Here is a 20294-nt window from a genome sequence, read left to right as displayed (position 1 = left end):
GCCCCGAAAAGGTCCCGAAATAACCCCGACGGGATCCCGGACAAATCCCGAAAACCATCCAGAAATGATGCCGGGAGGAATCCCAAATGATTCCGTAAAAGTCCCGCATTGATTCCGACGGGATCCCGAACGGATACCGAAAATCATCCAGAAGTGATGCCGGAAAGGTCCTCAAATGATCACCTAATAGTCCCGAAATGACCCTTAAGGGGTCATGGACGGATCCCATAAACCATCCAGAAATGATCCCGATATATTCCCGAAGAAGTCCCGAAATGACCCTGACGGGATCTCGAACGCACCCCTAAATGACCCTGACGGGATCCCGGACAGATCCCGAAATCCATCCAGAAATGATCTTGGGAGGGACCCCAAATGATCCCGAAAAAGTCCCGCAATGATTCCGAGGGGATCCTGATCGGATACCGATAACCATCCAGAAGTGATGCCGGAAAGGTCCTCAAATGATCACCTAATACCAAAATGACCCTGACGGCATCCCGGACTGATCCCAAAATCCATCCAGAAATGATCTTGGGAAGGTCCCAAAATTATCCCGAAATAGTCTCGGAAAAGTTCAGAAATTACCCTGACGGGTTCCCGGACGAATCCTGAAAGCCATCTCTAAATGATCCCGAAAAAGTCCCGAAATGACCCTGACTGGACCCCGAAAGGATCCCGAAAACTATCCAGAAATGATGCCGGAAATGTCCTCAAATGATCACCTAATAGTTCCGAAAAGACCCTGACGGGATCCCGAACGGATCCCGAGAACTATCTAGAAATGATGCCGAAAGGGCCTGCAAATGATCCCGTATTAGTCGAGAAAAAGTCCCGAAATGAACCCGACGGGATGCCGGACGAATCCCAAAAACCAGCCAGAAATGATGCCGGGAGGGACACCAAATGATCCCGAAAAAGTCCCGCAATAATTCCGACGGGATCCTGAGCGGATACCGAAAACCATCCAGAAGTGATGCCGAAAAGGTCCTCAAATGATCGGCTAATAGTCCCAAAATGACCCTGACGGCATCCCGGACAGATCCCGAAATCCATCCAGAAATGATCTTGGGAGGGTCCCAAAATTATCCCGAAATAGTCTGGGAAAAGTCCAGAAATTACCCTGACGGATACCGGACGAATCCTGAAAACCAATCTTAAATGATGCCGAAAAAGTCCCGAAATGACCCTGATGGGACCCGGAAAGGATCCCGAAAACTAACCAGAAAGGATGCCGGAAAGGATGCCGGAAAGGTCCTCAAATGATCTCCCAATAGTTCCGAAAAGACCCTGACGGGATCCCGAACGGATCCCGACAACTATCCAGAAATGATACCGAAAGGGCCCGCAAATGATCCCGTATTAGTCGAGAAAAAGTCCCGAAATGACCCCGACGGGATGCCGCACGAATCCCAAAAACCATCCAGAAATGATTTTGGAAGGGACCCCAATGATCCCGAAAAAGTCCCGCAATTATTCCGACGGGAATCTGAACGGATACCGAAAACCATCCAGAAGTGATGCCGGAAAGGTCCTCAAATAATCCCCTAATAGTTCCGAAATGACCGTGACGGGATCCCGAACGGATCCCGACAACTATCCAGAAATTATGCCGAAAGGGTCCGCAAATGATCCCGTATTAGTCGAGAAAAAGTCCCGAAATGACCCCGACGGGATCCCGGACGAATCCCAAAAACCATCCAGAAATGATGCCGGTAGGTATCCCAAATGATCCCGAAATAATCCCGAAATGACCTCGTCGGCATCCCGGACGGATACCGAAAATTATCCAGAAATGATGCCGGAAAGGTCCACAAATGATCCCCTAATAGTCCCGAAATTACCCTGATGGGATCCCGGACGGATCCCGAAAACCATCCAGAAATGATCCCGAAAAAGTCCCCAAATGACCCCGACGATATCCCGGACGGATCCCGAAAACCATCCAGAAATGATGCCGGAAGAGCCCCCAAATGATCCCGAAAAAGTCCCCAAATGACCCCGACGAGATCCCGCACGGATCCCGAAAACCATCCAGAAATGATGCCGGAAGAGCCCCAAATGATCCCGAAAAAGTCCCCAAATGACCCCGACATACTCCAGAAAAGGTTCCGAAATGGCTCCGAGGGAATCAACGACGGATCGCGAAAACCATACAGAAATGATTCCGGAAGGAACCCAAAATGATCCCGAAATAGTCCGGAAATGACCCAGATGGGATCCCGCACAGATCCAGAAATGATCCCGGAAGGGTCCAAAAACTATCCCGGAAAAGTAACAAAAAATCCCGAAATGGCTCCTACGGCATCCCGGACGGATCCAGAAATGATCTCGGAAGGGTCCCCAAATGATCCCAAAATGGTCCCGAAATGACCCTGATGGATCCGGCAAACCATCAAGAAATTATGCCGGAAGGGTCCCCAAATGATCCCGAAATAAAACAGAAAAAGTCACGAAACGACCCCTAGAGGATCCCCAAATGATCCCGTATTAGCCCCAAAAAAGTCCCAAAATGACCCTGACGGGATCCCGAAAGGATTCCGAAAACAATACAGAAATGATGCCGGAAAGGTCCTCAAATGATCCCCTAATAGTCCCGAAATGACCGTGACGGGATCCCGACAACTATCCAGAAATGATGCCGAAAGGGTCCGCAAATGATCCCGTATTAGTCGAAAAAAAGTCCCGAAAGGACCACGACGGGATCCCGACCGAATCCCAAAAACCATCCAGAAATGATGCCGGTAGGTATCCCAAATGATCCCGAAATAGTCCCGAAATGACCTCATCGGCATCCCGGACGGATCCCGAAAATTATCCAGAAATGATGCCGGAAAGGTTCCCAAATGATCCCCTAATAGTCCCGAAATTACCCTAATGGGATCCCGGACGGATCCCGAAAACCATCCAGAAATGATGCCGAAAGGGTTCCCAAATGATCCCGTATTAGTCGCGAAAAAGTCCCGAAATGACCCCGACGGGATCCCGTACGGATCCCGAAAACCATCCAGAAATGATGCCGGATGAGCCCCAAAATGATCCCGAAAAAGTCCCCAAATGACCCCGACGAGATCCCGGACGGATCCCGAAAACCATCCAGAAATGATGCCGGAAGAGCCCCCAAATGATCCCGAAAAAGTCCCCAAATGACCCCGACGATATCCCGGACGGATCCCGAAAACCATCCAGAAATGATGCCGGAAGAGCCCTCAAATGATCCCGAAAAAGTCCCCATATGACCCCGACGAGATCCCACACGGATCCCGAAAACCATCCAGAAATGATGCCGGAAGGGTCCCCAAATGATCGCGAAATAGTCCCGAAATGATTCCGGAATAGTCCCGAAAATGTTCCAAAATAACCCCGACGGGATCCCGGACGGATCCCGTAAACTATACAGAAATGATCCCGGAAGGGTCCCAAAATGATCCCGAAATAGTCCCGAAAAAGTCCCGAAATTACCCCGGCGTAATCCCGGACCGATCCCGAAAACCATCCAGAAATGATCCCGGAAGGGTCTCGATATGACCCTTACGGGATTACAAATAAGGTGAAGCTAATTATAAAACCATGTTAATAAGGCAGCAGGCGCATTGGAGCGAATAAAAAGTTAGATAGAAACATACAGGTAAAGCTAATAAAAGCGTGCTAATAAAAACAATTGATGGAGGGCGGATGGCGGGAGTAGAGGAGAGGACCACTGATCGTTCCTCCAAAATTGTCTAGATCTCGTTCTGTATGTACCAGATACCAAAAACTATTGATTTAGGAGAAAATTTAGATTGAGTTATAACAATTTATGGATTTTACACCAGAGGGGGAGATAAAGGGGGGCGGGCGGAGGGTGTCACTGCTTACTTTGTAAGCCCTCGACTTATTTGACCCCTTGAGTCTGTGATATTGGTGAAGGCCAGTATACGTAAAGTTATAATGTGTAAAAATTATGAAAAATAATTTCTCGAAGGGTCGTGGGACCCCCACCCCTCTTTCCATGTTCGAAAAAAATTTCGCTAGTAGACTACTGTCTGTGTCCCAAATTTCATCAAAATCCGTGTAGCCATTCTGGCGTGATTCAGTCGCAAAGACGAAAATATATAATAATTAAATTATAACTGTTCCTAGGGGGCGGGGACCACGCCCCTTTTGAAAAATATATAGCTAGTAGATCCTTCTAGACTATTGGCTATATGTGTGCAAAATTTCATCCAAATCGGTCCAGCCGTTCTTGCGTTATTGAGTCACAAAGACAAACGTCTGGACAAACATCCAAACAGCCAAACATCCAAACATCTTAACATCCAAACTTTCCCATTTATAATATATATTAGATTAGATTGATGACCTTTTCCCAATGCCGTTAATCTCGCCTAGCATGATTTCGGCAGAAAACTCATGCTTGCCGTATCTTACATTGTACAGTGGTATGATGGCGGCCACCGTGGTGCGATGGTAGCGTGCTCCGCCTATCACACCGTATGCCCTGGGTTCAACTCCCGGGCAAAGCAACATCAAAATTTTAGAAATAAGATTTTTCAATTAGAAGAAAATTTTTCTAAGCGGGGTCGCCCCTCGGCAGTGTCTGGCAAGCGCTCCGATTGTATTTCTGCCATGAAAAGCTCTCAGTGAAAACTCATCTGCCTTGCAGATGCCGTTCGGAGTCGGCATAAAACATGTAGGTCCCGTCCGGCCAATTTGTAGGGAAAAATCAAGAGGAGCACGACGCAAATTGGAATAGAAGCTCGGCCTTAGATCTCTTCGGAGGTTATCGCGCCTTACATTTATTTTTATTTTTTATGTTAGACCTCACCTCGCCTCTAAGAGGATAGCAGCAAGCCGTGGTCGGCGTGAGAGAAATGACTTTTGATGCAAATCCTGGTAGATACTCACCTTTTTATTGAATTTTTTATTTCGGTTTTACGAACCGTTTGCCAGGCCTAGTGCCCAACTTTTGTACGAAGCTTAGATAAAAGTACACATTTTTAAAGCGAGTGGCTTCATTCAAGACAGGAGGCAACTTATGGTATACAAACGCCTCGAACTTCGGTGACTCTTAAGGGAGCAGGTCGGAACAGCCCCCTATGGCTTGATCTCTTTCAGCTGTTCTCTTGTCGTTACCGCGTCGCAGAATTGTCGCATGTGAGTATAATAATTCTTGAACAGGTAAAGATATTCCATTCAGGCAGAACACATCAGTAAATACTGCTTTTTGGAGATATTCCGTCTATCAAAGAAAAAATGCTATATTTTTACTTTAGCCGCTGAAGTAAATTTTCTTTGGAGCTGGAGCTCTACACTGTGGCTCTATTTGAAATGTTATTTTAATCGAAAGTAAAATACGACTTTAAGTATGTATTCTGTACAACTTTTGAATTAATCGGTTTTTTTCCATTAGCGAATTGATTCTGAAATGTTAAAATAGAAATACGAAATATAAAAACTATACCCAACTTTAACAAAGCTTCTTTCCAATCTATTTACAGAGTAGGTCCCATGAAAAATAAAAAGAATACATTTTTTTAATATAACGGAACCTAGGTAGTTTCTTTATTTTTATTATTATAATTATTATTTTGCAGATGTTCGTTAAGTAAATTATACATAGCAAGTAATTACAAGTTAAGTTCATATGTATTTTATATACGTATATATGTACATACTATTTAGACAAAAATCTGTGAAAGGCGCATTTTATAAAAATCAAATTATTACACTTTTTTCATTGAACACTTTATATGTATGTATGTATGTATGTACGTATTGTAAATATACCCCTAGAGACGATAACCTTGATAGAAGATTTTTACGAAATTTTCTCAAACAATAATTATTTAGTATTTAACAGCTTTTAAACAAATGTAACAGAGCAAACTCAAATATTTATTGATTTGTGTATTTTTCGTTTGTGTGGAAGTGCATTTGAGTAATTGTAAATAAAATACAATATTAAGTAAAGAAATAAATCTGAATAAGATTCAAAAAGTAAGTAAAATTTTAGAAAACATTTACAAAAAAATCTGTTTTAAAAACACAGGATTTACAGATATCGCCCACATCGTCAGTATCAACGTTTTATTTTGAGTTAGAAATTCTCTTTTCAATTTATTTAATTAATTATTGTAGGCTGTTCTTGGAAGTTATGAAGATACATTCATGTATGTACAACAAATTAATATCCCTTTGCCAGTTATTAAGAATGATTTTTTGTCTATAAAGTCGCATTTCGATATAACGAAACAACATTCTAACGCTTCCTCGAAAAGTCGAAACGATTTTTGATAAGGAACTAACTTTAAAACTTCAAGAATATATAACCTAATATTTCGCTTTTATAAATTGAAAAAAAAAAATTTATTAAATTTTATGAGACGTACTTTATATAACATGTATGTATTTTATTATTTGAGGCAACTGCAACTAAAATGTAAAATAATGTGTACATATGTATACATAAACCTATGAATTTTATCAACTATCCATTAATATACATAACTGTATATGAAATTACAATAAAGCTGCTTTTTTCATGCCTTTTTATCCTTTTACATATGCCAATAGTCACTATTGTACTTATACGCATTATCGTGGCATAAAACAATGCATATCTAAGTGCACGCATTTATGCTTGTATGTATGTAAATACACATATATAAACATATGTATATATACATATATATATTATAAGTTTAAAACTAAATAGTTTGTATGCTAAATATTTTGTGTGTATACATATGTTTATGCAGTTTCAGCATCGTTATCAATTCTAAATTGTATGCGTAATATATAATTTTATAAGCAAAATCGTTTCTTTTTCGGCTTTGCACATTTTTATCCAAGACATTTGACATTTGACCACAAGCAACACATGCATTAACATATATATACATTTACAATTAAATTACTATATGCACGCAAGTATGTTCTGTTTCACGCGTCTGGTTTATTTTATATTTTTTGCAACGCATTTTTTAAATTTTTGCAATATTTAGTGTGTTTACCATATTTCTTATTTTTCGTCTTGTTTAGGTTTGAAGTGGCAGAGCTCTTCGAAATCACAATTTGATATATTTTTGGTATATTCCTCTTTAAATGTTTTCAAGCTGCAGAAGTCTTCATTTTGTGGACAGCCTGGTAATCGAATAGGGCGTTCTTGATGCAATGTCAAAACCATTGGCTCTCTTTCTTTATCACATCTACAAATTGAAATTTTATTAATGAATTTTGAAAAAAATAATCAGATAAAAATTGTTGACGTACTCATAGAGAACAAACGCTAAATTCGTTGCAAATGCGTCGATTACACTGGTACGCCAGGCACGTTCACGCTTGAAGTCACGATAGGTCAAAGGTTCATTATCTTTATACAGACCAAGATGAGCCAAGACTTTTAATAATGTGCCGGAATGGGTAAAATAAAAAGTAGCATTTGGTTTTTTGGAAAACGGGCTGAAATATAAGGAGAAACCAAATTGTTAAAATTAAAACTGATTTTTTTTTTAAGTTAGTTTTTATTCAAATATTATAAACCAAAACTGATTGCAAATTTTAAATTCGTATTTATAAAGTCATACGCACGATATATTAATTATTTAAAGATTTATGGAATATTATTCTAGATTTCGAAATCGGCGGTTTACAACTTAAAATTGATATCGAATTTTGACGTTATATATTTAAAGCCAACTTGATTCAGAATTTCAAATCCTACAATTCGATATTTAAAAATTAATTTGATATATTCCAATAACTGATAAAAACTTTTACTGTGGAAAGAAACCGGAATGTTTAAAACTAAAATGGCTTTCGACATAAAAGATCCAGACTAATTCGATTTTGATTTAAATTTTTGGCAAATTTGTTCTATATCATTCGGATTTTTACAACTAAATTTGCTTTATAACTTTTAATTTTGCGAGCTCAACTATAGTTGATATTGAATTTTTACTTTCGAACGTTGGATTACTGAAAAAAGTTTAAAACTACATCTTTAACTATTTGTATCAGAGTCTTATTATGAAATTCGAAACCTAATTTTTTATTGTAATTCAAATTTTTACCTCAAATTTCATGAGTTTAAGTGAGGAGTTTCGTGCAAAAAGGGATCAAGGGTCGATGACCCCTTCTTGCGTAAAACAAATAGCCATGCTAAATATTTTTTTTTATATCCCTGAAAACGTAAAGCTCTGTGCTAGTGTTTAGCTTTGTTCTTTAAAAAAATTTAGTTACTCACACTCCCATACCGTGTGCCAACCCATATAAGCTAGGTTAACGTCTCCCGATTTCGGTGAAATTTTATATTAACCTTTTTTAAGACGCTTATATTAGCTTCACTTGTATGTATGCTTGTTTGTAACTCTCTATGCTAGGCGCGCAAAGGAGAGTTAGACCCATCTAGCGGCAATTATTGAAGACTCACTACAAAACGAGTTGTGCTTAATAGCGTAGACAAACCTCTGTGCTATACAGTGTTGCCAGAAAAAATTGTCTTTGGGGCTAGAATCTAGAAAAAAAGGGCTAGAAAGAGCTAATTTCTTCAAGAAAATCCAAAACCCGTTGCAAAGAGATAAAAGTTATAAAAAAGGCACGGTAAAAACATGATACAAACAAGTAAGGAAGGCTAAGTTCGGGTGTAACCGAACATTACATACTCAGCTGAGAGCTTTGGAGACAAAATAAGGGAAAATCACCAGGTAGGAAAATGAACCTAGGGTAACCCTGGAATGTGTTTGTATGACATAATAATCAAATGGAAGGTGGTAATGAGTATTTTAAAAGGGAGTTATCCTTAGTTCTATAGGTGGACGCCTTTTCGAGATATCGCCATAAAGATGGACCAGGGGTGACTATAATGTGTTTGTACGATATGGGTATCAAATTAAAGGTATTAATGAGGGGTTTAAAAGGTAGTGGCCCTTAGTTGTATATGTGAAGGCGTTTTCGAGATATCGACCAAAATGTAGACCAGGGTGACCCAGAACATTATCTGTCGGGTACCGCTAATTTATTTGTATTGTAATACCACGAACAGTATTCCTGCCATGATTCCAAGGGCTTTTGATTTCGCCCTGCAGAACTTTTTCATTTTCTTCTACTTAGTATGGTAGGTGTCACACCCATTTTATAAAGTTTTTTCTAAAGTTATATTTTGCTCCAAAAAACCAATCCAATCACCATGTTTCATCCCTTTTTCCTTATTTGGTATAGAATTATGGCATTTTTTTCATTTTTCGTAATTTTCGATATCGAAGTGGGCGTGGTCATAGTCGGATTTCCGCCATTTTTTATACCAAGATTAAGGGAGTTCAGATAAGTACTTGAACTAAGTTTAGTTATCTTGTTAACGGCCAAGCGGAAGGACATACGGCCGACTGTGTATAAAAACTGGGCGTGGCTTTAACCGATTTCGCCCATTTTCACAGAAAACAGTTATCGTCATAGAATCTATGCCCCTACCAAATTTCACAAGGATTGGTAAATTTTTGTTCGACTTATGGCATTAAAAGTATTCTAGACAAATTAAATGAAAAAGGGCGCAGCCACGCCCGTTTTGGAATTTTCTTTTATTTTTGTATTTTATTGCATCATATCATTACTAGAGTTAAACGTTGTCATAATTTACTTATATACTGTAAAGATATTCAATTTTTTGTTAAAATTTGACTTAAAAATTTTTTTTTTTTTAAAGTGGGCGTGTTCGTCATGCCATTTTGCTAATTTTTATTTAGTAACGTTCCCGTCAAATTTCATCATGATATCTTCAACGACTGCCAAATTACAGCTTGCAAAACTTTTAAATTACCTTCCTTTAAAAGTGGGCGGTGCCACGCCCATTGCCCAAACTTTTACTAGTTTTCTATTCTGCGTCATAAGGTTAACCCACCTACCAATTTTCATCGCTTTATCCGTCTTTGGTAATGAATTACCGCACTTTTTCGGTTTTTCGAAATTTTCGATATCGAAAAAGTGGGCGTGGTTATGGTCCGATTTCGTTCATTTTAAATAGCGATCTGAGATGAACTCCCAGGAACCTACATACCAAATTTCATCAATATACCTCAAAATTTACTCAAGTTATCGTGTTTAACGGACGGACGGACAGACGGACGGACGGACGGACGGACATAGCTAAATAAATTTCTTTTTTCGCCCAGATCATTTTGATATATTGAAGTCTATATCTATTTCGATTAGTTTTTGCCGTTACGGATTACCGTTATGCGAACAAAGTTAATATACTCTATTAGCTCTGCTCAGCTGAGTATAAAAAGAAGGCAGTTCCACTCAAAATTTTTTGTCGTATTTATGGATTTTTGAAGTTTCATAATGTTTGTTGTTGTTGTTGCCGGAAGCGTTGCCGTACCGTTGCTGTTTAAGAAGAAATTGTGGTTTTTCGGGATGGAAATTTCCTTTAGGATGAAAACGCAATGGTCATCTGAGACAATAATAACATGCTTTAGCACGATTTATGTGCATACATATCGATTGAGAATACAGTAAAGCAGTTTGACCCCAAGACAGAAAAAAACAATACACGAAAAATCCTGTTGTTCTAGCATGGCCCTATTATCATGCCCCTACAGTGGATATTTCTCAAGGCATGTTGAGAAAAAGTGTGCCTCCAAAGTCTACACATCTATGTCAAGCTAAAAGGGCACAGAATGTGTATAGGCGGGGCTGCCCCAAGGGGACCCCTGATACAACGGGCAAAAACGCTCTCATAACTAGCTAACCTGCAGAGCTACAGCGTAATGTTCTCCCTAGAAAATGGTTTAACAATTCCCTCCTAAAGCGCAACGCTTGAATTATACAATAAATAAAAAATAAAAAATGTGTACTTGTAGCCAATTTATCAAGAAATTGCGGTGTCGGTTTATAACGACCTTCTTTGAGCAAGCAATTGACAAACGTGTAGGTTTTGTCAAAATGTTCTGAGCAAACGTACGGACACTTAAGAAGGCTATATTCCCTTGCTTTGCATACTTCGATCCAGTTTCTTCCACCAAAACAATTTTCGGGAACTCGAAAAACTTATTAAAAACCTTCTGTTCTAGGCTGATATTTCGTATTAAAATATTTCCAAGGTATGGGCTCATTTTTTTTTTATTTTTTATTTAAAATAACTATGAAAGTAATTCAGTCATATTCGTTTATATGAAATCCATCAAAGGTGGAAAGCCACACAAAAAACATCAAAATTAGAAAAATTCGTATCATTTTTCAATCTGGTAGCTTGTTTTTCGTAAAATTGTCATTGTCCCCGCAAAAGTCAAGTGGCTAACGTCACACTAAATGGAACTACCTCCATTTTTTGTATCATGAGTAAAAATACGTTTTTATACCTTTCATGAAAATGAAATGGTATATTAATTTCGTCACGAAACCCAAAATTGTAAGTCCTTAAAGGAAAGTAGATAGACCCACCATTAAGTATACCGAAATAATCAGGATGAAGAGCTGAGTTGATTTAGCCATGTCCGTCTGTCCGTCTGCCTGTTTGTATGCAGTTTTTGAGATATCTTGATAAAATTTGGTGAGCGGGTGTATTTGGGTGTCCGATTAGACATTTGTCGGAACCGGCCAGATCGGATCACTATAGCATATATCCTCCATACAACCGATTTTTCAGAAAAAGAGGACATTTGTCATATCTTCCTCAATTTACCTGATTGAAGCTTCAAACTTCACCATATACTTTCGTATATTGCACATATTGTTGTCTGAAAAAATTGATGAGATCGGTCGTATATATAGTATATATCCCCCACAACCGTTTGTTCGGATAAGAAAATTTTCGTAATTACTGCCCTATTTTAAGAGCTAGAGGCTTCAAATTTCAACGAATGCTTACGTATTTAGCATATATTGTTGTCTGAAAAAATCATAAAGATCGGTGGTATATATAGTATATATATGGTGGTATATATAGTATATATATATAGTATATATATTTTTTCGCAATTTCAGCCCCATTTTAACAGCTAGAAGCTTCAAATTTCACCGAATGCTTACGTATATAGCATATATTGTTGTCTGAAAAAATCATAGAGATCGGTTGTATATATAGTATATATCTCATACAACCGATTGTTCAGATAAGAAACTTTTCGCAATTTCTACCCCATTTTAACAGCTAGAAGCTTCAAATTTCACCAAATTCTTACGTGCATAGCATATATTGAGATCGGTGGTATACATAGTATATACCTTATACAACCGATTGTTCAGATATGAAACTTTGCGCAATTTCTGCCCCGTTTTAACAGCTAGAAGCTTCAAATTTCTCCATATGCTTACGTATATAGCATATATTGTTGTCTGAAAAATCATAGAGATCGGTGGTGTACACTATGGAGCAAAAGTGAACACTTAAGAATCAATTTTGCAGGTTATGTCATGCACAAAACGTAGTGTTATAATACGATAGAAATCAACCAGGTTATTAGCATTGTCATTGTTTTTGGAGCAAAAATAAATTAATAAACTAAAACAACAACAAATACATTTAACACAATTCATCTTTAAGTAAGGATAGGTATAGTGTTCACTTTTGCACTCATTGAAATTTTTTGCACTTGAATAAAGTAGGAGCGGCCTATAATACCGTTATTCGGTATTTTCCTAAGATTATGGGTTGACTTGGTATTTGCTATTCCAGCTATGATCAGTTTGTCCTAGTTCGCTGTGAAAAGTGGAAATATTAACCTCTATTTACAAAATGAAGCCGCGTAACAACAAAATGATTGCGGAGGTAGAAAAGCTGCTTCAACTGGGCAAGTCTACACGGGAAGTTGCAAAACAACATAAACTCTCTCAATCACAGGTGATGAAAGTGAAGAAATTTAAAAATTTTGCCACGCAGTATTGCAAAATGGCCGATCAAAGAAGATAAAGAGTAGCGAAGCGCAGCTTCTGGCACGTTCCTTAATGACCGGGAAAGCAAAAACAACAAAAGAGGCAGCGCAAAGTATTAATTGTGGAGCCAGTGTGTGGACTGTCCGGCGTGCGCTTAAAGGAGTTGGTTGTTTTCCTGCAAAAAATGCCAAGAAGCCTAAGCTTTCAGCAATAAAGCGATAAGCTCGGATAGCGTTTGCAGCACGTCATAAAAATTGGACTATTAATGACTGGAGACGCATTCATCTGACCATAGAACGCAATTTCTGCCCCATTTTAACAGCTAGAAGCTTCAAATTTCACCAAATGCTTACGTATATAGCATATATTGTTGTCTGAAAAAATCATTGATACCGGTTGTATATATAGTATATATCTCATACAACCGATTGTTCAGATAAGAAACTTTGCGCAATTTCTGCCCCATTTTAACAGCTAGAAGCTTCAAATTTCACCAAATGCTTACGTATATAGCATATATTGTTGTCTGAAAAAATCATAGAGATCGGTGGTATATATATTATATACCCCATATAAACTGTCATTTTTGCCCCTTTTTTACGGCTAGAAGCTTCAAAATTCATAAAATTTCATCAAATAGTTACGTTTACGTCATATATTGTTGAAATACGTGATTCGTAGTCATAGTTTTTACACGCAGACTACAAAAAACCTGAAACTTTGCATCCTCACACAAAGTACCTACCTATTTTTTATTTTATATTTATCTTAAAAATCGCTTAGGTATGTACATCTGTTCACTAGATATTTCTTATCTGGAGATTACGAACGGGATGAGATTATTGTTCAGCCCCATTCATGAAATGTATGAAGTCTACGGCACAGCCGAAGACAGTCCCACCCTTACTTGTTTTTAACTTTTGTTTTGCCATTTTGCGGTAAGGTATCGTTAAAAAGTAAGAAGTACTTTTCACACTACTACGACTTGCCAAAATGTTGGCCGAGGAAAATTAATTAAAATGTTTTCCAATTTTTTTTATTAAATTTTGAACGTCCTACGGGTGTACGAATCACCATTAAAATACACGTGTGCGATATTCAAGTTTATGAAAGTTTGAAGGGCCTAAGACTTCAAAATCTATGATTTCGTCCTCAGGAGATGAATTATTATTTTTGCTACACTCATAAATATCTTCTGTGTTCATTAATTTTAAGAGATCGTTGTTTATTTCAAAGTCATGACAGCATTTATTCAGCCGTTTAAGACCACTTCTTATTGTCAGAAGAGAATTCAACATAACTAAACTCATTTTGTAATTTATTTAATAATTTGGGAAAAATTTAAACAACGTGACATCAGGACGGACAAGGCGACAGCTGTTTCAATTATACCTTGTAAATCTCTTCAAAGCCTTTTCTCCCGGGAGTGGGAGTCGAACTCGCACCCCTACGATAGTTGAAATGGTTGTAAACGCATTCAGCTACGTCATGCCTGTTGTGAAGTCTTTCCCAATTGCCTTCTTTTTGCATATTTTAATCTTTTACACACTCATTTTGTTTCTGTGTTTGCTTTTAATCAAACTCATGTTTGAAAACGTTCTTGCAACTTCAGCATCACTTAGTGGCAGCACAAAATCGACAAGCTTTTGGAATTACACTGTTTAGCAAACCAAAAACTTAATTATTGGTGATTCCGGTCAATTTTCTCAAATTTATTGGAGTTAAGTAGGCTATTTGACCTATTTTGGTTTTCAGTGCAAATAAAACAATTTTACTTCACTTTACTTAGTTGCAAAATAAAAAAGATAAAACTATAAAACTGACGCAGCTCGACGTTTCGCTAGTCACCCTAGCATCTTCTGGAGCGAGATCTATATTCAACAACAAAATCATTATACATATTTTGCATTACATTTTAATTTTTAACAATTAAACATTGAGTTGCATATGAGGAAAAACAAAAACTAAAAAACTTACATTATTTGTTTATAGTATTAACTAAAAAATTAACTAATTATTAGTACCGCGCGCATTGGGTATCGTTGTCATACTAAAGTGCTCATAGGCATAGTAGGTACGCAGAGGCAATGTCAGCTGCATCTTCCTTTTTATTGACTGTGTTTTCCCTTTGTTGCAATATTCGTAAGCTTTCCAAAGTGTATCTCTCGGAAAGCTTACGAATATTGCAACAAAGGGAAAACACAGTCAATAAAAAGGAAGACACAGCTGACATTGCCTCTGCGTACCTACTATGCCTATAAGCACTTTAGTATGACAATGATACCCAATGCGCGCGGTACTAATAATTAGTTAATTTTTTAGTTAATACTATAATCAAATAATGTAAGTTTTTTAGTTTTTGTTTTTTGTCATATGTAACTCAATGTTTAATTGTTAAAAATTAAAATGTAATGCAAAATATGTATAATGATTTTGTTGTTGAATATAGATCTCGCTCCAGAAGATGCTAGGGTGACTAGCGAAACGTCGAGCTGCGACAGTGAAGTAAAATTGTTTTATTTGCACTGAAAACCAAAATAGGTCAAATAGCCTACTTAACTCCAAAAACTTAATGTTGAAGTCACATTTTTCCAGGTTTGGAGATAGACATTTTTCCACTGCATTTGTAATCTCGTTATTTCATCAGTGCTATACTTGTTTTCTTTCATTTGTGAAATATGAAAATTTTTGAGGTTTTACAATTCTCAATGTGTTTTCAACCGAAAAGAAATCTATTTTGCTAAGCGTTTCGATATTGTGCGACAAGCGTTGCCTTAATTGCTCTATTAATTTAATTATGAAGTCGCGACATATATTATGTATCTTTCTTTCAATGATTCATCTATACATTTAGCTTATTTTTTAATTCGTATATATTCTTCAAAGGTATAATGAAAATAAGGTACGGGAGACAAAAATTTATTATAATCTGAAGTTAAAGGGTCGAAACTCTTAGAAGGTGACACTACGCTGTTGCACAAGCTGGAAAGCAAATATACAACCTTACGACACAGTTTATCGATTACAGTTTTTGGTATCAGTTGAGTACCGAGTTGCAACAGCATACATAATGAAACCAATAAAACAAAACTTCGACACACATAAAACACATTACAAATTTGACAATACGTATTGCCAAAATGGATTTAGAGCCAAAAAGAGGCAAACATTTTAAAAAGGGGCAAACAGAGATCTAAGAGCTAAACCGGAATTTTTGGAGCTAAACGCAAAAAAAGGGCTAGATCTGGCTCCAAAAGCACCAAAATGGCAACACTGGTGCTACAGCGTATTTTTAATTTTTTGAAACTATATTTACGTTATTATTTACATAAGAATTACAAAAACTTCCACTGTTGCTTCTACGTTATATGCAAAAAGGCCTCCCCCCCCCCCCCCCCCCCCCATTTTCCCCATTTTGAAAATTGTGAAAAGTGTCAACTTATATTGTTTTGTGTTAGAACTTACATTAGCCTAATAAAACTAATAGCCTAACAAAAATTAAAATAAATAAAAACACAACAATGGCGCGAAAAAATCCAGCAAGAGGAACAGCATCCCCCCCTAAAACCCCTCTCACACCAGCATCTATACTAGAGAGATTGGAGAAAAAATTTGAAGAGAAAATGGAAGAGCAGAGACATATAATTATTAAAGAGTTAACTGAAGTAATGGAGAAATCAGAAAACCGTAAGATGCAGAAATTTGGTGAGTTGACTGCTGAAATTGCCAATTTAAAGCTAGCGAACGCGGCGATCGAAAGGAGAGTGGCGATTGTTCAAAACGCGTGCTCAGATGTGCTCATTCTGCGTAATGAACTCATTTCAGCTCAGGCACAGATAAATACATTTGAAAGCAGCGCTGTTGCCACTGATCTAATTCTTACTGGCATCCCACACACAGCAGGTGAGTGCTTGCCTGAATTGTTTTCTAAAATATGCAGAGTGGCTGAGCACAAAAAGACCACCACTGCGCGATGCATTTCGAGTGCGAGCTGCAAGAAATAACAGCAGTAATAATAACAACCAAAAGCAACCCGCCAATGCCAGTCCCTTCATTGTTAAACTGTTCTCTGCAACTGACCGCAACTAACTCTTAAAATCGGTTGCTTTGTTTTGCAAATTAAAAAAGAGATCGCTCGCGCTGTCAGATATTGATTTGCCTGTTTATGGATCAATCTTCTTGCATGAAAGTTTAACGAAAAAATTGCGAGAGGTGATGGCATATGCCTCAGAGCTAAGGCGTAAGAAGCAGTTGGCGTCGGCCTTCTCGATGCGTGGAAAAGTGTTTGTTCGTCTTAAGCCAAGCGATGAGCCCAAGTTAGTAAACAGCAAAGCCGAGGTTGATGCTCTTATTGGAAATAGAGCGCACTCATAACACACAAATAAGCTAGTACTCTAATACATTTATATTGAAATACGTGGATACATTTTTGTATACCTTCTCTCTCAGTCTTATCTTCTTTATTTCTACATTTACTCCTACTTCTATACACTCTTTTTTCCCTTTTCAATATCATAATCATTCTCATTTGAATTAGCTTGTTAATTTACTCCCATATAATTATTGTGTTTATTTATTACTTTTTTTTGTGTGTTTTGCTTTAATACAATTACAATGTTAGTCATTTTGCATTTGGAGTGAGCACTTTTACTTGTGGTTCTCTCTCTTCAAACACAGTTTAATGTTGGTAAACCCAGTTAGCAAAAAAGTAACCAGTGTTGAAGATAACTCTAAGATCTTGGTAGATATTTTATGTAAGCAGTCTCGTGGTTTTAATGTAGTACACTTTAATGCCCGTAGCCTTAGTGGTGATAAACTGGACTACGTTAGGAATGTCTTTGAGGATTCTTTAGTTGATGTGGTTTGTGTTTCCGAAACCTGGTTCAGTCCCACTATTTCCGATGTTGTCTACAGCATTCCAAGCTACAGCCTTATTCGCCATGACAGGGGTAACCAACGAGGGGTAGTGTTGCAATCTATTGCAAGTCGTCGTAAACTTTCATGTTCTAGCTAAATCCCATACCTCGGATACTGAGTTTATCATAGCTGAAGTTTCTGATGGTACAAAAGGCATATTAGTCTCGTGCGTATATAACCCCCGTAAGTGTTGTTCGTTAGATTCTTTTTTTAGGGAAATATCAATGTTTATTATTGACTATGAATTTTATGTAATATGTGGTGATTTTAATGTGAACCTCCTTTCAAATGACTCCTTTTCCCGTAAAATAAACGATCATGTAACTGCAGCAGGTCTTACCATAGTTAATGAAGTAGCACCTACAAGATTTGCCCATAATGCAAATCCAAGTCTCTTAGATTTTTTTATAACTTCAAACCTTTACCATATTTTAAACTTCGACCAAATATTCTTCATTTCTCACCATGACCTAATTTTTTGTACTTTAGATATTGTGTTCAATCGTCGTCCATTTCAAAGTAGTTTTATGTATCGTGACTTCAAGTCAAAGTGTGGCAATTGTGGATTGGAATGATAGTTGGTTCTACAACTCTGTTGATGACAAACTTACAGCAATTAATAAAAATTTGACTGATTTATTTGAGAAGCATGTTCCTCTACGTATGGCTCGAGTAAACCGATCTTGCCCCTGGTTTAATAACAAAGTCAATACATCCTTAAAAATTCGGAATAATTTGTATAGGAAATGGAGGAGGACTATGTCAGATTTCACTTGGTCTCAATATAAAGGTGCTAGAAATTATACAACGCTCGTCATAAGGCAAGAAAAAAGAAGATATTGTAATAGTAAATTGAATCCATCACTTCCTTCTAAGAATCTATGGCGGAACTTAAAAAACTTAAAAGTTCATGGTGGTTTGAAGCCGGAATGTGACATAGACCCCAATATAATGAACGATTTCTTTTCAGTAGGAAAAAGCAATGAACCTTCTCCTCATACCTCGAGAACTCTTGTAGCTCGTACTGCTTTTGAACATGAATTTAAGTTTGAATGTGTAAGTGAGGGTGATGTCATACAAGCAATACTGAATATCAAATCTGACGCTGTTGGTGACGATGGCATTTCCCTGAAATTCGTTAAGCTTGTACTGCCATTTATTCTGGGCACTATTACCCACATAATAAACCATTGCTTTACAACATCTTGTTTTCCAGAGGAGTGGAAAAAAGCCGTCATACTACCAGTAGCTAAGAAAAGTACGCCTACAACTCCTAGTGACTATAGGCCCATAAGTATATTACCAGCATTGGCGAAGGTATGCGAGTCGTTGATGGCAGCGCAAATCTCATCACATGTTCAGCGTTACAATTTATTATCCCCTCTACAATCTGGCTTTAAGCAGAAGCATAGTTGTTCTACTGTCATGTTGAAAGTAACTGATGATATAAGGATAAATTTTGATGATGGATCCTTAACACTTCTATGCCTCCTGGATTTTTCTAAAGCATTTGACATGGTTGATCATAATATTTTACACACCAAGCTTAAGCATTATTTTGGATTCTCGAACAATTCCTTGAAACTTATGAGCTATCTTAAGTGCAGGGTACAAAAGGTGAAGTCAATGGAGTCGTATTCCAGTTTTAAGGGTGTGTCAGCGGGCGTTCCGCAAGAGTCTGTCCTAGGACCTCTTTTGTTTAGTTTATTTTTGAATGATGTGTTCTCAGTTTGTAAATATTTTAATGTACACGCATATGCTGATGATATCCAAGTGTACTTGTCTAGTCGGATTGGTCTTGTTGACGATTTATGTTTTAAAGTAAATAGTGATCTGTCAGCTATATCCCAATGGGCAAGTGATAACAATTTATGCCTTAATGCGTCTAAGTCATATGTGTTGCCAATATGTAATAGAGTAGTGCATGTTGAGGATATTCCAGAGCTGTTTATCGGTAATAGTGCTCTACAGATTACAAACAAGACTAAAAACTTAGGCTTTGTCGTCAACTCTAGGCTGACCTGCTGTGATCACATTAATGGTACTGTCAGTAAAGTGTATTGTACCTTACGTAGATTGAGAATGTCTGCGTCGTTCACGCCTTTGGAAACTAGGCGAAAATTAGCTAAACAGCTTATCATTCCCCACATAACGTATGCTGAACTTGTCTACAGCAAGCTTGATTCAATTACCGCTCACAAAATTAATGTCCTATTTAATAATGTTACCCGTTATATTTATGGTCTAAAGAAATTCGATCACATATCCCAATGGAGGAACGATATTCTGGGTTGTAGTATTCATGGCTACCTTGCTGCTAGAAACTGTATGTTCATATTCAAATTACTAGAATGGAAGTCCCCAAACTATTTCTATGAAAAGTTAAATCCAACAAAATCCGTTAGGGTTCATAATCTGGTTATACCGAAATACAACTACCTGACATCATCCAGACTGTTCTTCATCAACGCTGTGAGGCTCTGGAACAACATCCCAGAGCCTGTTAAATCTGTGCTGAACAGGAATAA

The 20294-nt window shown here is 37.6% G+C and overlaps 1 protein-coding gene across 1 annotated transcript in view; it reads right to left on the bottom strand.

The window, feature by feature from the left end:
• Nucleotides 1–5518: 5518 nt before the first annotated feature.
• Nucleotides 5519–20294, bottom strand: part of Mipp2 (Multiple inositol polyphosphate phosphatase 2) — a 28578-nt gene continuing 13802 nt past the window's right edge. The window contains exons 4-5 of the mRNA XM_067782813.1: nt 7255–7443; nt 5519–7190 (exon numbers count right to left, since the gene is read on the bottom strand). Of these exons, the coding sequence (XP_067638914.1) occupies nt 7004–7190; nt 7255–7443 (376 nt within the window). The 3' untranslated portion in view covers nt 5519–7003. The remainder of the gene's footprint in view (nt 7191–7254; nt 7444–20294) is intronic.

This window comes from Eurosta solidaginis, chromosome 4 (genome assembly GCF_040869045.1).
Source record: "Eurosta solidaginis isolate ZX-2024a chromosome 4, ASM4086904v1, whole genome shotgun sequence".
Lineage (NCBI taxonomy): Eukaryota > Metazoa > Arthropoda > Insecta > Diptera > Tephritidae > Eurosta > Eurosta solidaginis.
This window is presented reverse-complemented; position numbering and strand designations above follow the sequence as displayed.